The sequence below is a fragment of the Anneissia japonica genome, unplaced genomic scaffold, assembly GCF_011630105.1.
Source record: "Anneissia japonica isolate Jap-2015-1 unplaced genomic scaffold, ASM1163010v1 scaffold287758_len931624_cov196, whole genome shotgun sequence".
Taxonomy (NCBI): Eukaryota; Metazoa; Echinodermata; class Crinoidea; order Comatulida; family Comatulidae; genus Anneissia; species Anneissia japonica.
Genome location: NW_022722245.1, coordinates 455,540 through 473,800, shown reverse-complemented (window position 1 = coordinate 473,800; position 18,261 = coordinate 455,540). Strand labels below are relative to the sequence as shown.

Genomic DNA, 18,261 nt, shown 5'->3' with positions numbered 1-18,261 from the left:
TCAGATAGAACAGCATCACTAAGAAAGTTGTTAGATAAAAATATAGCTTGGTTATGGACAAAAGAACAAGAAAAATGACTTAAAACAGATGATTACTCAAGTACCGACACTTCAATTTTATGATGTAAGAAAACCAGTTACGAGTGTAGATAGTTCTAAATCTGGTACGGGTGCAGTATTGTTGCAAAATGACCTTCCGGTGGCGTATGCTTCAAAAGCATTTTACACAGACCCAACAGCGTTGGGCACAAACCGAAAAAGAGCTGGCAGCCATTGTATTTGGCTGTACTAAGTTCCACAATTATATTTTTGGACGTACGATAAATGTACAAACTGACCATCGTCCCTTAGAGGTCATTTTCAAAAAAAACATTGTATACAGCACCTATGAGATTACAAAAAATGTTAATGACGCTTTAAAGGTACAATTTGAATGTAAAATATATACAAGGTAAAAAAATAAGCTGAAAGAGTTAAAGCAAGAAACTAAAAACGATGAAGAACTACAAGCGTTAAAAGAAATTACACTAAACGGTTGGTCAAAAGCAATATCAATGGTAAATAAATGTGTTAAACAATATTGGACGATTCGTTAAGAAATCACAATAGAAGATGATTTGATACCAAATTCTATGAAAAAATATGTACTCAAAACAATACATCAGTCTCACCAAGGTATAATGAAAACTAAACAAATGGCAAAAGAAGCTGTTTATTGGCCGAATATGTTAAATGAAATTAGAAATATTGTTGAAATATGTGATATCTGTGCTCAGTATAGACCAAAGCAACAAAATGAACAAATGTTAGGCCAGAACATCCTTGGCCAAACGTAGGAACTGATTTGTTTGAGTTGAATGGAAAACATTTGCTAATTGTAGACTACTATTCAAGTTTCTTTGAGATTAATCAAATGTCTACAACAACAAGTCAGAGAGTGATAACAATTTGCGGTATACCTGAAACTGTAATATTACATAATGGGCCACAATAATCAAGTAGAGAATTCAAAGAGTTTGCTAGACAATAGCAATTTAATCATGTAACCGCATCCCCACACTATCCTAGAAGTAATGGTAAGGCAAAAAAAAAACTGTCCAGGTTCCAAACAATTTGATTAGAAAAGCAAAAAAAGAAGGTATAGATCTTACTATTGCACTAATAGATTATAGAAATAGCCCAATTGATGAATTTGCAAGCCCAGCACAATTGTTGATCAACGCAGAACAAAAAATGTTTTGCCAATGTCATCAAAATTGTTGATACCAAAGATTATATCAAATGTAAAATCAAACCTCATTAAAAGACAGGATAAACAAAAGAAAAATTTTGATAAAGGTACTAAAAGCTTGCCGCCACTAGAAGTTGGTGACAAAATAAAAATGAGAACTGAAAACAAACAATGGAAAGATGCAGTAGTAGAAGTTATATTGTTGAACATAATGGTAAAAATTTCAGACGGAATAGAGTAGATCTGTATAAAGTAAACTAAAGGGTTGATAATCTAAAATAACATGTGAGTAGTTTAAGCAATAATATTAGTACATTAGTAAGAAGCTAAAACAGAATATTTTGTCAATACATCTTTAAACAAAAAGTGAGATGTAGTAGAATCTGACATTGAGTGACAGGATCTTTAAATAGCACTGTTACTAAGTTGTAACATGGGTCTTATAGATAAGAACCCTGTTAGTTATTATCTTATATTGAATGTAGATATAGACACTCTTGTAGTGAGCACTGAATAAAGAACACATCATTGAACCCAATTAATTGTACTGTCATATATATAAACGTCTCCAGAAATATACAAGAACATTACAGCACTCACTCAAGAAAATAGCAAGGTTATCCAGAGCTTTAGGATCATCAGAACGAATAGTGGACCAGGATAACAATTTCTTCACAGAAACATTTGCTAATACTTCTGAAGTACCATATCTCTCAGTTAACACGTTCACTGCAGCAGAGTAACCAACATCAGCGTGTAAATAAGAACATTCCACAACAATTTGGTTAGCTTCGCCTACTGTGAATTGGCCTAGGTATGACATGCACTCTTCATTTGTACATACATGCTCAATTCGAGACTTGAAACTTCTAATGAACCGCTTACATTCTATAACGGCTCCAGAGAACTTCTTCATTTCTAGTTTTGGCTTCTGCATTGCTACCAGTACATCGCCAACCTTTTACTCTTTACTATAAACTTGCACAGTTGGAGTATTATCATGTTATCACATTGTTGTAAGCATTATTTAAGAACTTCTCTACCTACAATACACTTCTCTCATCTTCTACATTTCTATCGTTGGTTGCATTACTCTCTTCAATATTGGTAACAGATTCTTTCACTGTGTTCACCCTTCTATGTACACTTGATGATACTTCATACTTTATATCTTGCGTTTGACACCTCTAGCTTAGTTTGCAAATCATTTTCTTTTAGTTGCTTTAACTTAATTTCTTCCATCTCTGTCCTTTGCCTTTCTTTAGGGTCTTTCTGTCTAGCTGATGGCTCAGCTTTTCTCTGTTCCTCTTCAATCTTGAATATTGAGGATGATTTGGATTTCATAGATGATGATTTGGACTTAATTTTTGATGACTTTGAAGGCTTAAATTTTGGAGCTTGAGCTTCCGATGACTTCGTGCTGAACCGACTTTCCACTGATGCTTTGAAATTGGTCACCCGAACTTCCTTCTCATCATATCATTCCTTCATGTGAGCCTCCAACTCTGCTTCACTTAACAATGAACAATAAACATCATGTGCATTTAAACTTATATTTTACTTCCTTGATATATTCAACACCCTTTGGGATGGACTTCTTTAGCCTAACTGACATTTCAGATTCCATTATGGCTCCATTGTTAATAATGTAACTGGTCAACGTCAATAATACTTTCCACATTTGTTAATACGGCTCAGAATACTTTTGATTTTACTTCCATCCATTTCCATTTCAAACCGTAATGAACAAACCATACAGGACTGTACAGAAATATAGAACCGCACAGAACCGATTAACTGAAAGTATACAAAGAAAGGGTTTGTCTACAAATAAACAGCAAATGCATTGCAAATATAGAAATACAGATTCTCATATACTAATAACAAATAGTCATAATTTACATTAGCAATAATTCACTGGCTTCTTTAAGCTTACCTATAAGCCTACATTACACTCACCGACTGGGTGTAGCAATTAACATCAAATGATTACTGTAATTCCAAAATAAACAATAATAACATAAAAATAAAACTCACCAAAGGTTGTGCCTTCATAAGTTGACCATTACAGCTATATAAATCCAAAAACAAGCCTAACTTCTTGCTTTCTATGCAATCATTCATAGATTACTCAGTTGTGGACAATTCCCCCTTGCTCACTTGGCTGCTACAATAAAACTGCACACAACAATACCACACAGCTAATCAGAACAATAGCTATGCTTATTATTAATTAGCATAGCACAACCTGGTTAGCCTGGTAACTTTACCAGTAGACAAACTAATGATTTGGACCTTACAACCACTATTATTATTTTCATCATTATTACAAATATTATCATTATCACCGTTATTATTATTATTATTATTATTATTATTATTATTATTATTATTATTATTATTATTATTATTACAATATTATTATCTATCTTTTGTGATTTTCACTGAAGTATTTTATACCCTTAGCGTTAAATGAATATCTATTTGTAGTTTGCAATCGGTACTCTCATACGACCACTCCTAGGGTTAACGGAGTCCAAAAGCATATTATAAAGCGGATGACTTTCGTCATTAATGATATGACGGAATTGCTCAGTCACCCTATCGTGATAATACAGAGTCAATTGAAGGCATCTCATGTCTAATTCTACTGACTTTTCTGATCAAACGTCTATTAATCCATTTATCACTTATAACTGGATACCTTTTCCACTGGATTATTATGAATGGCGATATTTCTAGATTCCTTTTGGTATTTTATACAGAAATCAATAACCATTTCTTTTGTCTTGGAAACATTGAGTTTAAGAAGATTATCTTTACAATATCTGACAAAAAATTCAATTTCAGATGTGTAATAGCTGTCATTATCATGTCATCAGCAAATTTGATAACTGGACAGTCTTGATGGCTGGACCTATTATTGTTAGATGTAAACACAGTATAAAGAAAAAGAGAAAGCAGTATCTTTCGGTGCACCAGTGTTACTGACTACACATTCAGATTTAACATAATCATTCAGTTTTACAAACTGATATCTATTTGTGAGGAAATTAGTTAATTGATTTGCGACATTCATGTTTAACAACTTATGAGTAAGTAAATGTGGTTGCATAGTGTTGGAATGCAGGGACAGGTCAAACAACATTATTCTAGCAACATTCCATGCTTTGCACCTTCTGCCTTTTAGTGTATATAATGCCGACCCTTCTGAAAGTTTCAATTCAATGTAAGCATGTGCTTTGTATTGTTTTGTAATTGTTTTATAAATAATGAATAAATAAATAAATGCATTTATTTGAGAGGGTGCTTGTTGATAACGGTGAAATACTATTATTATTTTAAATTCTTCAGTTGAGTTGTGTTTAATATACCTGTATTGCATATCTTATGTTATTGTATAAGTGTCCCGATTCTAGAAAGATTATAGTATAATATTACTCTTGATTATTCGGTATCACTGATCAAAAGGAATACATTGGGTGGTCGTACCTACCTTCCTTGCATGACATAATTTTGGTGCTCATTCTTTCGCAATGCTTTGGTGAGCGCTTGATTTTTCTTAGATGTCATCAAAATTGTAAACAACAATAACAATAATAAAATATTCATAGTAATCGTAAGCATCACCATCAGGAAAGATAAAAAAATCGAATAAAAAAACAATCTTAGCATGTAAGGCCTACGAGGCCTAACTGCTATGTTATCCGGTAACAAGAGCTTTTTTAAAATGAAATACATTTTTTACAAAGAATTATACTATTTATTTTTTAATATATCACAAATATAGGCTAAAGGAAGTACGAATGTCTTCGTGAGGCATCCCTTACCTAAATCGTATTGACTTAATTCCATTACTTTAATGGAATCCACGGTACTCCATGGTGCTACTAAGAAATCATTCTAATAATATGCGCAGTTAATGCACACGGACAGTGATCACTGAGCAACCTATAGCAACCGTTTTATAACTAGCAGCTTATATTTTATATAGTGTACTCAAAAATGACTATAATTGCTTAATATGCAGTACGATTTATATAATGTAGGGTACAGGTTGTTGAGAAAAATACAGTGATAAGTGTAGAAATTATAGGTAAAAGGAGGGAATTTAGTCTTTAAAAGGAGTTTGCTATAAAAAAAAAAAAAAGACAAAAAAAAAAAAGAAAACAAAGCAAAAAGAAGGAGGAATAAACAATTATCAGAACTAACCTACAAATGATTCCAACATAAATGTAAATTCGGTTGTCCTTCTCTTGGTCTAGTTCAGGGTGCATATATGTCCCATCTGAAATATATGAACTATATCTATTGTAGACATTGATAATGTTGATGATAAAATCACAGATGGACTATATGAATAAATTAATAAATCTTCTGATTCTACAGTATGCTTAAAATTACATTATATAAATGAAACAGCAGACTACATACATTAGCGTTGCACCCTTTCAGTAGTATAAGCAGAGGGTTTCATTGAATTTTATTTTTTCTTATCCTATTTTTTCTCAATCTTTAAATTTTAATTTTACATGCCTAATTTAGTGTTTATATACATGTCTCAATGTGATGTTGTTTTAATCGTGGTTTCAAAGCGGAGGGGCAAAACTTTGATGATTTTTTTTAAATAGAATACATGGTGCTGTCTAATTGTGTGTGCTGCTTCAAAAACGGTAGTAATTTCTAAACACATTTAGCAGTTTGAATTTGACAGGTAAGAAGAAAATTGTCAATCCAAGGTCATTAACTTGAATTGAGTTTGTTATATTCTCCTAAATTGTGAAGGAATATAAACGGTAGTAAGAAATGCTTAATATAACTCTCATGGTAAATACGACCTCTCCCCGCCCCTCATCTACCACTTTGCATTACCCACGCAGGCTAATTTTGTAAAATGAGGGTCGGTTAGCATATATTGCCAGTAGGCCTATGCATACTATACTAGGTTTGACAAATTCTAGGACATAGTGGCGACCATCGCTTGTCACATCCATTTTGGATAGAATAGGTCCCAAATGTAGGTTAAACTACCGAACATATTTTATAAAGTAACAAGCCTCATATTAAAAATCTAATACTATTTTACGAACACGACCGTCTCTAAAAGAACGGATCCATCTTGGTAACGGAAAATCGTACAGGCTTAACTTTGGCACAGATTTTGGTCTCAAATTGTTAGGAACATACATATTTCTATTTGCTCTAATGTAACATTTTGCCCAAAAATGACCGGAAATTCCATTTCTGAAATTTGACCCTAGATACTCAGCATACCATATTTTAAAAAACTGTTTACCATAGAGACATAATTTCGGCTTCAAATTTTTCAGAACACGCATGCTTCTATTATGCAACATGTTGTCCTAAAGTGACTGGAAATGAAGTTTATGACATTTGACCCTAGGTACTCTGTAGGATATTTATATCTCTATAACATTTGGTCATAGAGACCAAATATATATTTATTTATTTATTTGCACTAATGCAACATTTTGTCTGGAAGTGACTGGAAATGACATTTCTGACCTTTGACCTAAAGGACCATATAGCATATCTATACCTTTATAACCATTGGTCATGGACGGAATGTGGGAAAGAGTATAAAATTTACTTGGAATTTCAGATTTACTGGTTTATCTGTAATATTTGAACATTTTTTTACCATTATGAATGCCTTAAAAAGTCGGTCTGTGACCATGGAATTGCCCTCACCTAGGTTTGGCCTCAAATTGTTCAGAATATGCATGTCGCTATTTGAACTACTGCAACGTTTGGTGCAAAAGAGATCTGAAATGACATTTCTCACTTTTGACCTACAGGTATTCTGAACATACACGTATCTATTTGCTCTAAGGCAATATATTACCAAAATGTGACTGGAAATTACATTTCTGACCTTTGAACTCTGATAACCAGCATGTATTTTTCTTATCGTGAATATAAATGATAATTTTGACCTTTGACGTTAGATATCTTGAAATATCCACATCTTCCCAATTTTAGAGACTTGATTATGGTCTCAAATGCCAGAATAAGCATCTATTTACCTTCATTGAGAATGTTGTCGACAAAATGCTGAAAATGCTTGTTTTGGCCTCTACATGGCCTTAGTAATGTTTGTTTTATCAAAACAAGAACAGAATGTTTCATCCACCTAGGATACTCCTGCGTTTCTAATAATAACAGTAATAAAAATAAGACAGTTGTAGACCTAGCGCATAACGCATGAAAAAGCTCCTTTTTGCTTCACATTCACAAAATATTTTGATAAACAAATACACACACAAAAGAAAGTACAAAGAAATGGCACAACAAAATGAATACTGTATACAGAATCTGTGAGGGGTTACCGTCACCACCCTAACCCAACCCCGGACACTATCTAGGTGGCTCGAGTAAAAGAATGAGATAATTATGCATTTGCCCTTCCAAAGGACATTTATATTCGATGGTGGCCAATACAATGGTCCCAAAAAAAAAATGCAGGCAAATTAATGTTGAAGAAATACATTTTTTTAGAAGTTTAAAAAAATTTATTGGTCTTCAAATGTTGCTGATAGCATGATATATTCGAGAAGATGGATCATCATGGAAAGTTGTGTTTGTCTTAACGATCCTTGACTGTAAGGATGATCCTAATCTACATATAAAACATATCGAATTGTAAATAATATTCTGATATAACTTTAAAACTCAGTGTGAATACTTTGTATTGTAGAAATGACACATCAAATAAAAGTAACAAATTAAAGAATATATAAATAAAAACAAAAAGATAAATATTTGCATTCCACATTTTGTAGCTAAGGTGCCATAAAAACATCCGTCTTTGGAAGGAAGCATCATTTAAAATCTAGTTATGGTTAACGGTATTCTCTTTTCAGCTGGACACCATCCCGGTATCCCAAGCTTTCCGAGATGGGGTTATGGCTAACAACATTAGTCTATAATGAAGTATTGCCAACTAACATATGTACTGAAATAACTTGAAATAAAGTGCTTTAATCATACAAAAGTTTGTCTAAAGATTATAAGAATCAATGTAATTTGATTATTTTTGTTTATTATGCAGTAATAATATAATAATGGAAAAGCAAACAATTATTAATTACATTTTATAAGTCGCACACTTAAGGTGGCGTCTCCACCTCACCAATCAATACAAGGTATTAGAGCTGCAGGCTTATATAAATTATAGAAGAAACGTCTATTTTTATTTTAATAAACCAAAAATAATATCTATGGCCAGATATTTTTGAATGTTCTCATTATTGTATGTTTTATTTATATATGCTCCCTGTTATTGGAGTTCATGCTGTTGGGTGAAATAAAATAAATAATTACTAAGATTACTAAGGTCAAAGATCAAAATAAGTATTTTCAGTATTTTTCAACAAATTTTTTTAGATCACTATAGCACATGCTTCAGTCTGAAGAAGTTAGCAGTCTTCCAATGAGACGTTAAGGTAATCTATTGTACGTTTTTTGGTTCAACATAAAAGTAATAATTTCAATAAATTGAAATTGGAACCAGATGAATTTATTCAATAAAATTTTAGTAAAAATGTAAATATATTTAGAAAGAATTTGATCGATATTTTAAGGCAATTAAGTCAGATGTCAGATATATATCCGTTGACCATAGGACAAAATTCTTCATTAGAGCATATAGATTAGAGCGTAATATATCTGGTATACAGCAGATATGTATAATTATGCTGGTAGGGTCAAAGATCAGAAATGTCATTTCCGATCACTTTTGGTGTAAAAGCAACTATATACATATACAGAATTTCTCAGAAAACTTAAGATTGAAATTAGGTGTCTATGACTAACGGTTATTCAGATATGCATATGCTACAATGTACCTAGGGTAAAATGTTTCTATGACCAACGGTTATTGACATGCTACAGCATACCTAGGGACAAAGGTTAGAAGCATTATTTTCTGTCATTTTTTGACAAAAAGTTACATTAGTGGAAATAGAAACATGCATGTTCTGAAAAATTTGAGGCCAAAATTATTAGGTCTCTGTGATTAACGGTTATAGAGATAGGGATATTCTGTAAGTTTTGTAGGTCAGAGTTTATAAATGTCATTTCTGGTCACTTTGGACAAAATATTGCATTAGTGCAAATAGAAACATGTATGTTCCAAACAATTTGAGACCAAAATCTTGTCTTTTAGAGGCGGCCTTTTAATTCAAATTGGCGGCCATAGTAGGCGTAAGGAACTAGGCACACAACTTTTTTTTTAAAATCTACACACATCAGAGATATTTGTGCCAAGTTTCATGCTTTGGTAATGAATTGCACAACGTGGCCCTTAGCTGCTCTACTAAAATGTGCAACTTGGTACTTCAGCTGTCTTAATATGATTTTACTTAAATGCAATGCCTAATTTAACAGAATATGATAACTGTGTCTATTCATATACCGAAGTCTGTTTCTAATAACAGTTAACCTTTTCCAATCAACACTTTCTTTTACAAAACGTTATTAAACTTATTAGTATCTTGTTCAGGTAAATTAAGTATAACATTTAAAGATAAATGGTTAGATGATCCCAGAGTGTGTGAAACAGAGTAGTATTACTTAGTTATAAAAGCTGCCTAGAATAATGTTGTAGTTTTGTTGACAGTACCATTAAATACGTCATTCAAATTTACTGAGCTTAAATTGAAATCCCCAGTTAAAAAGACTCTATAATGTTAAAACTTTATAATGTTGAAATATATCGTCATAAACCTTTCCCGAACACAAGTGAAATATAGGAGCATGTTATGCTGTAATCCCCAAGGGACTGCTTATTCAGAATGTTTAGAATAAACCAACATTCCTGAAATGGAGAATGGGAATTATAACTCATAGAAAATATATATTAGTCTATATCAACTGTAATCAATAGATAAATTGAACAATAGTCATAATAATGGCAATTAAAAGAAGGGATAGTTTGTATTATTTTATTAAAGTTTAAAGTTTACCTGTTCCATTTAACATGTTGGCATATTCACTTCTCCAGTAATTCAGCGACTTTTTACCATCGACATTGTCTATGATGTTCAACTTGGATATGTCATCGACTCCACTATTTACCGTCCAAACCGAGTCACTTGTCATATTTGACTAAGAGATTATAAAATATTATTTTTTTAACATATTTTTTTTAATGCAATAATGTATTACAACATAAACAATAAAAAAAATCCTTAGCAAGTCTTTTCATTTCATTATATATATATATATATATATATATATATATATATATATATATCCTTAATTAATTAGTTAATTAATTTAAAAATAACTTATTTTATATTATACTTTTTTTTAATGCTATGATTGAAATGTTTTCTGTATGTGATGTCATGTTTTTTTTAAGATGATAAAATTTAAAAAAAATATTGGTAAGATGTCAGTAAGGGCATTTCCGAACATTTATGAACAAAACTTTTCATTAGACAAAAATCAATTCTCTGTGACCAGCAGTAACAAAGATCTAAATTCTTATGTATAAAAGGGTCCCATTTTAAATTATGGAAATTAGGTGACCTTATGAGTTCACTCTTAAGGTCATTGAACTGAAACAGTATTGTATGAAAAATCTATGGATTAATTTGGGTGCCTTTGGAAGAACCTGAGCAATCCTTTAGCTACTACTGTAAAAAGCGCCTCTGGTGTGGCTATCAACTTAAAGTGATATACAATACAGTCCTGTTTAGACCTTAAATTTGTAAATACCGTACATTGCATTTCTAAGTCTAGGAAAAAAATTGAAAAAAATGATGTCATGAGGAGTGCAATGTTAGAAGCTGTCATCCACGCCAGATGTTTTTATTCACACCTTCTGGTCACCCCCAGCCTGGATAACATATGCGTTAGAGTCTTATATGCAAATTATGGACGTTTTTCAAAATGGCTGCCAATAGAAATGTACATAAAAATCTGTCATGTGCAAACTTAAATATTTTTTTTTTAAATGAAGTCATGTAATAAGGAGATAAAATTGTGAAAATTGCATCTCTGTTATGTCCCGTTCATATGCAAGTTAGCTAATAAGTAAATTTGGGGTAAAAATTATAGCATTCGATAACTTCGTAACCAGTAATCACAGAAACATTATTTTTGGTTTTAAATTGTTCAGAACATGCATGTCTTTATTCGCTCTAATGCAACATTTCATTTAAAATTAACCGGAAATGTCACATTTGACCTATGACCTACGTTTTGCAGGAAATTTCCGTATCTCCACAACTACTGTTTTTAGGGAATCAATTTTGGTGCAAGAAAGACCCCTATTTTTTCTCTTTCATTTTTATGATACTACGCCAGGCTGTCAAAAATTCAAAATTACGGCATTTTTTGGGCGTTATTTTGTGAAATTTCCAAGGGTCTTCGTTTTATAGACACCCTATATGGGTGTCTATAAAACGAAAACTGAAGACCCGAAAAATAAAGACCTCCAATTATTTCTCAATTATCTTATTGAAAGTATTTCAAAATCATCATAAAGCAGTTGCCAAGTACCTATTTCATTATTTTATCGGAATAAAATGCTTTACGGTCATTAGGTAGTGACACCAACATAGGATGGATGAGATAATTAAGGGTCTTCGTTTTATAAACACTCTAGGTGTTTACGAAGACCCGACAAACGAAGGCCCACAAGATAATTGAGAAATAATTGGAGGTCTTCGTTTTTCGGTCTTCGCTTTTGGATGTTTCGGTCTTCGTTTTTATAGACCCGTCAGATTTGTCAGATGCATGTTTCTTTTTACTATAAACCAAGGTAATACAACGAGGACATTCCAAAAATTACACCTCAGTCATATGCAATTTAGCTAAAATATGCAAATTAGGGTAAAATTATAGGTTTCGATAACTTTGCAACCAGTGGTCACTGAAACAAGATTTTTCAGGTGTCCGTTCACACTAACGCAAAATTTGCTTCAAAATTGACTGGTTACAAAGTTATCAAATGCTATAATTTGCCCCTATTTTTTCTGATTTGAATATTTTAGCTAATTTGCATATGAACGGAGGTGTGGTTTTTGAAATATTATCTTCTCGTTTTACTATCTTGGTTTACTATTTAACTAACTATTTAAAACAAAATTTAATCTGTGACCCCTGGTTACAAATTTATCGAACTCTATAATTTTACCTACAAGATGCATATTTTAGCTAATTGAACAGGATATTGATAGACGTGTGAATGATTTCCTTGTTGTATTACCCTGGTTTATGGTGAATAGAAACATGCTTCCGACCAATTTGACACCAAAATAAATTTTCATAAAACAGTAGTTTGGAGATATGGATATTTCCTGCAAAGCATAGGGTCAAATAGGCCAAATCTGACATTTCCGGTACTTTTTAAGCAAACATTGAATTAGAGTGAATAAAAACATGCGTGTTCTGAACTATTAAAACAAAAATCTAGCTTCTGTGACCACTGGATTGAAACCTGACATTTCTGGTCAATTTTGAATCAAATACTGCATTAAAGAGAATAGAAACATGCATGTTCTGAACAATTTTTTAAAAATCAAGTTTCTGTGACCACTGGTTACAAAGTTATTGAATGCTATACGGTAATTTTACCCCTAATTTGCATATTTTAACTAATTTGCATATGAACGGGACATGGAGGTACAATTTTCAGAATTTCATCTCCTTGTTTCATGCCTTTATTAGAAAAAATAAAAAAAAAATTTGCACATTGTGAACTTCAATTGCCAGAATTTATGTACATTTCTGTATATTTGGCGGCCATTTTGAAAAAAAGTTCATAATTCGCATAATATGCGAACATTTGCATCGGAGCCTTATATTATAAGGCTTCAACGCAAATGTCATCCAGGCTGGGGGTGAGCAGATAATGTCAATAAAGATATCTGACATGGATGACTGCGGCTTCTAATATTCCAATCCTCATAAAGTGATTTCTAGGCCTCTTTTTATATTTTTCCTAGACTATACACTATCATAAAACTTGTACTCGGCTTGAGAATAGCTCTTAAATGGCCTGGGCTAGCTAGCTAACAAACCAACTGGAGTTTCTATCTTATTTACGGTACAAAGACTATGACACTTATGTATGTTCATCGACGTCGCATAGCTCCGCACTAACTAGTACAGTACCTCGTACTGTAAAGAAATACCCTGTGAGGGTAGTGTAACGCAAACAACTCCTTAACATTGCGAAGGTAGGAGGTAAGCGATGTTTCTTTCCCGTACAAAACATTTGCGTGAAACTTCATTCGGGCCGTCACGGATTGACTCGACTCGAGTTCGATACGATACTGGGTAATTATTAGGAACAAGAACAGGCACTTCGCAATGTCGTGACGCTCGAGTATCTTTTTATGTTTACCTACGTTTGGCCTATGAATTCTTGCCGATTTATTGGATGTACGTCTGTAACTAAATATGAGCTTCTTGTATGTTATTAAATGTTTAGAGTTTTTGCTCAGTTTTAATATTATATTTTACAGATAATAGGTTTCTAGCCGAAAAAAAACAAGGTTTTTCTAGCCAAAGATGGTTGGTTTTCAATTTATTTTCGCGGGCAGCAAAATAAAATCACTGTCGGGCACTTTGCCCACCTGTGTGTTAGAAGAACTTGTTTGTAATGCTATTTTGATAGACCTTCGTCAAAAAAAATCAATATTTCTTAAAGCATTTGAAAGAACATACAGTAGTTACCTTTTGGTCGGTGCAGACCGGTAATACAGGTTTCATAACTATGCTAAGCTACGGCCCTGTCAGGAGGAGGCTTTTCGTTCCTTGAATCTTTAAATTAGGCCTATTATATTCCTATTAAACGTTAAATTTGTTTAGTTTATTAGGGTCCATTGATTCAGGAATTCCATAATTGCTGTTACTATTACTATTATTATTATTATTATTATTATTATTATTATTATTATTATTATATAATAATAATAATAATAATAATAATAATTATTATTATTATTATTATTATTATTGATAGTTAATATTATCATGCCGCCCTCTCTAGTTTAACGACTCCATGTCGTCCATATTGGTTGTTGTTATATACAGGAGTGAAGCAGTGATAATAAAGGAAAACCCACACGACACTTTAAGCTGTCTCTCTTTATTCAGTCTTTTTACATGGTGTCAGAATATTGCCGAAATGCCGACGAATGGTAAGATAGGTGAGTTTCTGTTCCGAAACAGAGCGGTTTGAGACGTATGTTCTACGATTAGACGAATACTTTAAGGCGAACGACATTGAGGATGCGGACAAGAAACGTGCTATTTTCAACACCGTCGCACAGTGGGCCAGAATCAATTCAAAGTGTGCCAAAAGTCGAAAATAGGTAATGTGATAACTCCAACTTTTAAAGGTTGTTTGAGGTCGAGAACATCCTAAATTATATTAATCCACCAATAATTTCATATTTAGTGAATTTTCATAGTGTGATATAACCATGAGAACATGAAAAAATTGTATTTTACTCGTAAAATGATAAAATTGACAGTTTTGAAAAACTCCTATGACTTTACTTAGATGAAAGCATTCAACTTGATACTTCTTGCAGTATTTGCCTATTGTTAACTAAATTAGATATTAAAATAAAAAATGACATTATTGATATATTTTTAGAATAAAGGACACTAAATATGAGCCAAAAACGCTTAAAAACATTTTTTTCATAAAACCAACTTAAAAGTTAGAATTGCCGGCGATTTTCGTCATGCTTTTAACATCAACATTTCTGGCAGAGCCTAAGCTTTACGTTAATGCCAAGTTTAGCTGCCAGTATCTGCCACCCTGCATTTAGCAAGCGATTTAATATACCCCCCACCCCCCACCCTACAAAAGCGCCGTTTTTTAATTAAGGAATACGATAAAATCATTCCTGCAGCCATTGGGTGCCAAATGCAAAAACAAGTACACTCGATTTCCAGTGTCATATCTACGAGTGAATTGGGGAGGGAGATCATTGGTGGATCTGGAGTGGTCTCAGGGTCCTGACTACACCCCCTTGGACAAAACATTAAATAAATAAATATTTAAAAAACAATTCTAGACTTACTTTCCCAGGACCCATAAGCTGATTATTTTGTGTTACAATTGGACAATCAAATGTCGGAAATGCTCAATCAAAATTTTGATGAGGAAGGAACCCGTTTCAAAAAAAAAAAGAATGCGTAAGCAATTAATCATATTTATACCTCTACACACACAATAGGCCTCTTTGCTGTATTAAAAATCAGAAAATTTACCTGACCGTTTTCAATAGTGTAAACCTTGATTTTGTTTTTATTAAAGGTCATTAAAATATACTTCAGAAGTCTGAAAAGCTCACTTCCCGCAATCTAGGAATCAAAATTTTCCAGGGGCTAACATGATTCCGCCTCTCCCCGGTTCCTCTTTAGGGTTCATTGATTCATTAAAAAACGTCAAGAGAGGGAAACCAAAATTTCAGAAGTTGAGAAAACCCGTTTCCGGACATATAGGAATTAACATTTTCCCACCACCGTCCTATTTGGGGTTCATCGGTTCATGGAAAACAAAATAGGCCTACGTATGCAACTACATACACACATAGGCCTTTTCACTGTAATAAGAATGACAAAGTCGACATGACTGTTTTCAAGGGAGGGAAAATCTTGAACTTTAAACAACTTAGGGTAAGTTCCGGATATTGATGGGTCGTAGTTATAAGTGAATTGCAAAGTACAGTTAAATGACGCAAACAGAGCAAAACAAATCAGGTACGGATAGCATTCCATCTTCATCAATGCAGCCATTAAACCGTGTGTCATATTATTCAGATTTGGCCTACTGTGATTAAGATTTACTGTAGGCCTGATTTGGAAATTTATATTGCTCTCTACAAGCGAAGTGACAAAGCTCTACAAGATAGTGCTCGCACACCCTCCGCGCACTGAAAAAGTAGGACGTTATATTTGAATAACTTCCTGGGTAAGACTTCTGTGAGCACAAGCTAATATATAGTTGAGTAGCTCTATATCTGTCTCTTATCCGGGGAGGACCTCGACCCCCTTTCATTTTGAGGTCAATTATTCTAGGAATCATTTTTTTTTTACCGACACTTTCTAGGAATCATTTTTTCCGACACTTTCTCTTTTGTTTTTTTTTTTTTATTTATTTTTTTTTAAACATTTTGACTCCATCCTAAATCTGAAGCCAAATTGCCTCTGGAGATTATAAGGGCATCCCAAGGTGAGTGATGGGATGAAGTGGGACAAATGCCCAATGAAGTGGGACCGCCCATTTAATTTCTTTTTTTCATTTATTTATTTAGCATCCATTCAAATACAACAATTATTTCTCACGCAAATTATAGCGATATTAGGTAAATTCAGTCTGTTTGACCGTGATTTTTTGTGCTTATTTTCACTAGTGAGGGCTGACTGACGGGGTGGACGCGGACTAAGGGGGTACTACAGGTGTCTTCTAACACTCCACCTTCCACCCTTTTCTTTAAAGAAATGTATTTTAATAATGTCACATAAGGAGTAAAATGTTCTAATTTGAATTTGCCGGTCTAGAAACCCTCATTCGTGTCATACTGAGCTCTGGCAAGTTATTCTGTCTAGATCTCTTGAATTTTACGTCGTCCAATAAAAAAAAAATACTTTAATGACGTCATACATAATTAAATATGCTTGCGTTGAAATCTACAGGTTAGAAAACCCCTTATATGTTCTAATAACCAAGGTCATATTAATCTGCCTAGGAATTACAATGAATATTTTACTCATCCAATCAAAAAACAGTAATATGATGACGTCATACATATTTAAAAATAGTTTAATTGAATTCAGCAGGTTTGAAAACCCCTTAAACGGTCTTAACATGAACATAATCAGTATTTCATTATGAGTATTGTCTTTTGGCACACTTTGAAACAATTCTGGCCCACTGTGCGTCGTTGGTCCATCCACATTCAGGCTCATCGAATCGATTGTTGCTCCAAAGAAACCAAGTGAGGAATCTTTTGACAATATCATTAAAGTACTTAAGGCTCACTTCCAGTTGGCTGAATCAAAGATAATGGCTAGATAAAACTATAATTCCAGGAGCAGACTAAGTGGCGAAACCGTTTGGCCTCCCTCCGTTCACTCGCCAATGTTTTTGAATATGGTCAGTCATTAAATGAGATGTTACGTGACAGATTTATATGTGGAATAAATCACGTACCGATTCAAAAAGCCCTGTTAGCGAAAGGCGATTCCTTAACACTGGATTCTGCTGTACAACTTGCCCAGGCTATGGAATCAGCTGAAGAGCACACTGCACGAATAGTCCTAGCCCAAACGAACCAACAAGAGCACTAGCAAGTTGATGCTATAAAGTATAGGCCTAATAACATTAGTAAACAGCCACATTCGAATACATCCCAACATGAAGCCCTTCAACCGGGACTCCGCCAACAAACCCCAACACAAAGTACCTGCGGAAATTGTGGATTCTTTCACCAACCAAGACAGTGCCCAGCATACGGCAAGCAGTGTTATAACTGTCAGAAATTTAACCATTTTTTCAAAATTATGTAGGTCAGCCCGGTTTACTACCCAAGTTCATACCATACACGATGGCAGTCAGGTCAGTGAAACTTGTGATTTTGAATTCCATATAACTGAGATTGGTGATACACTCCATACGAATAATGAGGCAACAGTAGACGCATACATACATGGCCGGCGGAACAGGGGGCGGGGGGCCCGGGCCCCCCACTTTTTTTGCAAAAAAATAATGTCTGGAGATTTTTGTGTGACTGGAAAAAAATTATAGACCTACCTTTTCAGGACCTGTGAGCTTTTGTTATGTTACAATCAGAAAATTAGAATTTTGAAGAACATAAAAGTCATTAAAACACACTTCAAATGTCGGGAAAGCTCATTCCCGCTATCTACGAATTAAAATTTTCCCGGCGGGGAACCCCTGGATCACCCTTTCTTTTTGGGATTTATCGATTCATGGAAAAAAAGAATACGCATGCAACTACTCATTTATTTATGTA

General features: G+C 33.4%; 1 protein-coding gene across 2 annotated transcripts in view; it reads right to left on the bottom strand.

Moving 5' to 3' along the window:
• Positions 1-18,261, bottom strand: part of LOC117111801 (platelet glycoprotein 4-like) — a 94,491-nt gene that overhangs the window by 33,386 nt on the left and 42,844 nt on the right. For both annotated transcript variants that reach the window (XM_033254788.1, XM_033254789.1), the window contains 2 exons: positions 10,219-10,360; positions 5,444-5,519 (listed from right to left, as the gene is read on the bottom strand). In XM_033254788.1, coding sequence (XP_033110679.1) covers positions 5,444-5,519; positions 10,219-10,360 — 218 coding nt within the window. The remainder of the gene's footprint in view (positions 1-5,443; positions 5,520-10,218; positions 10,361-18,261) is intronic.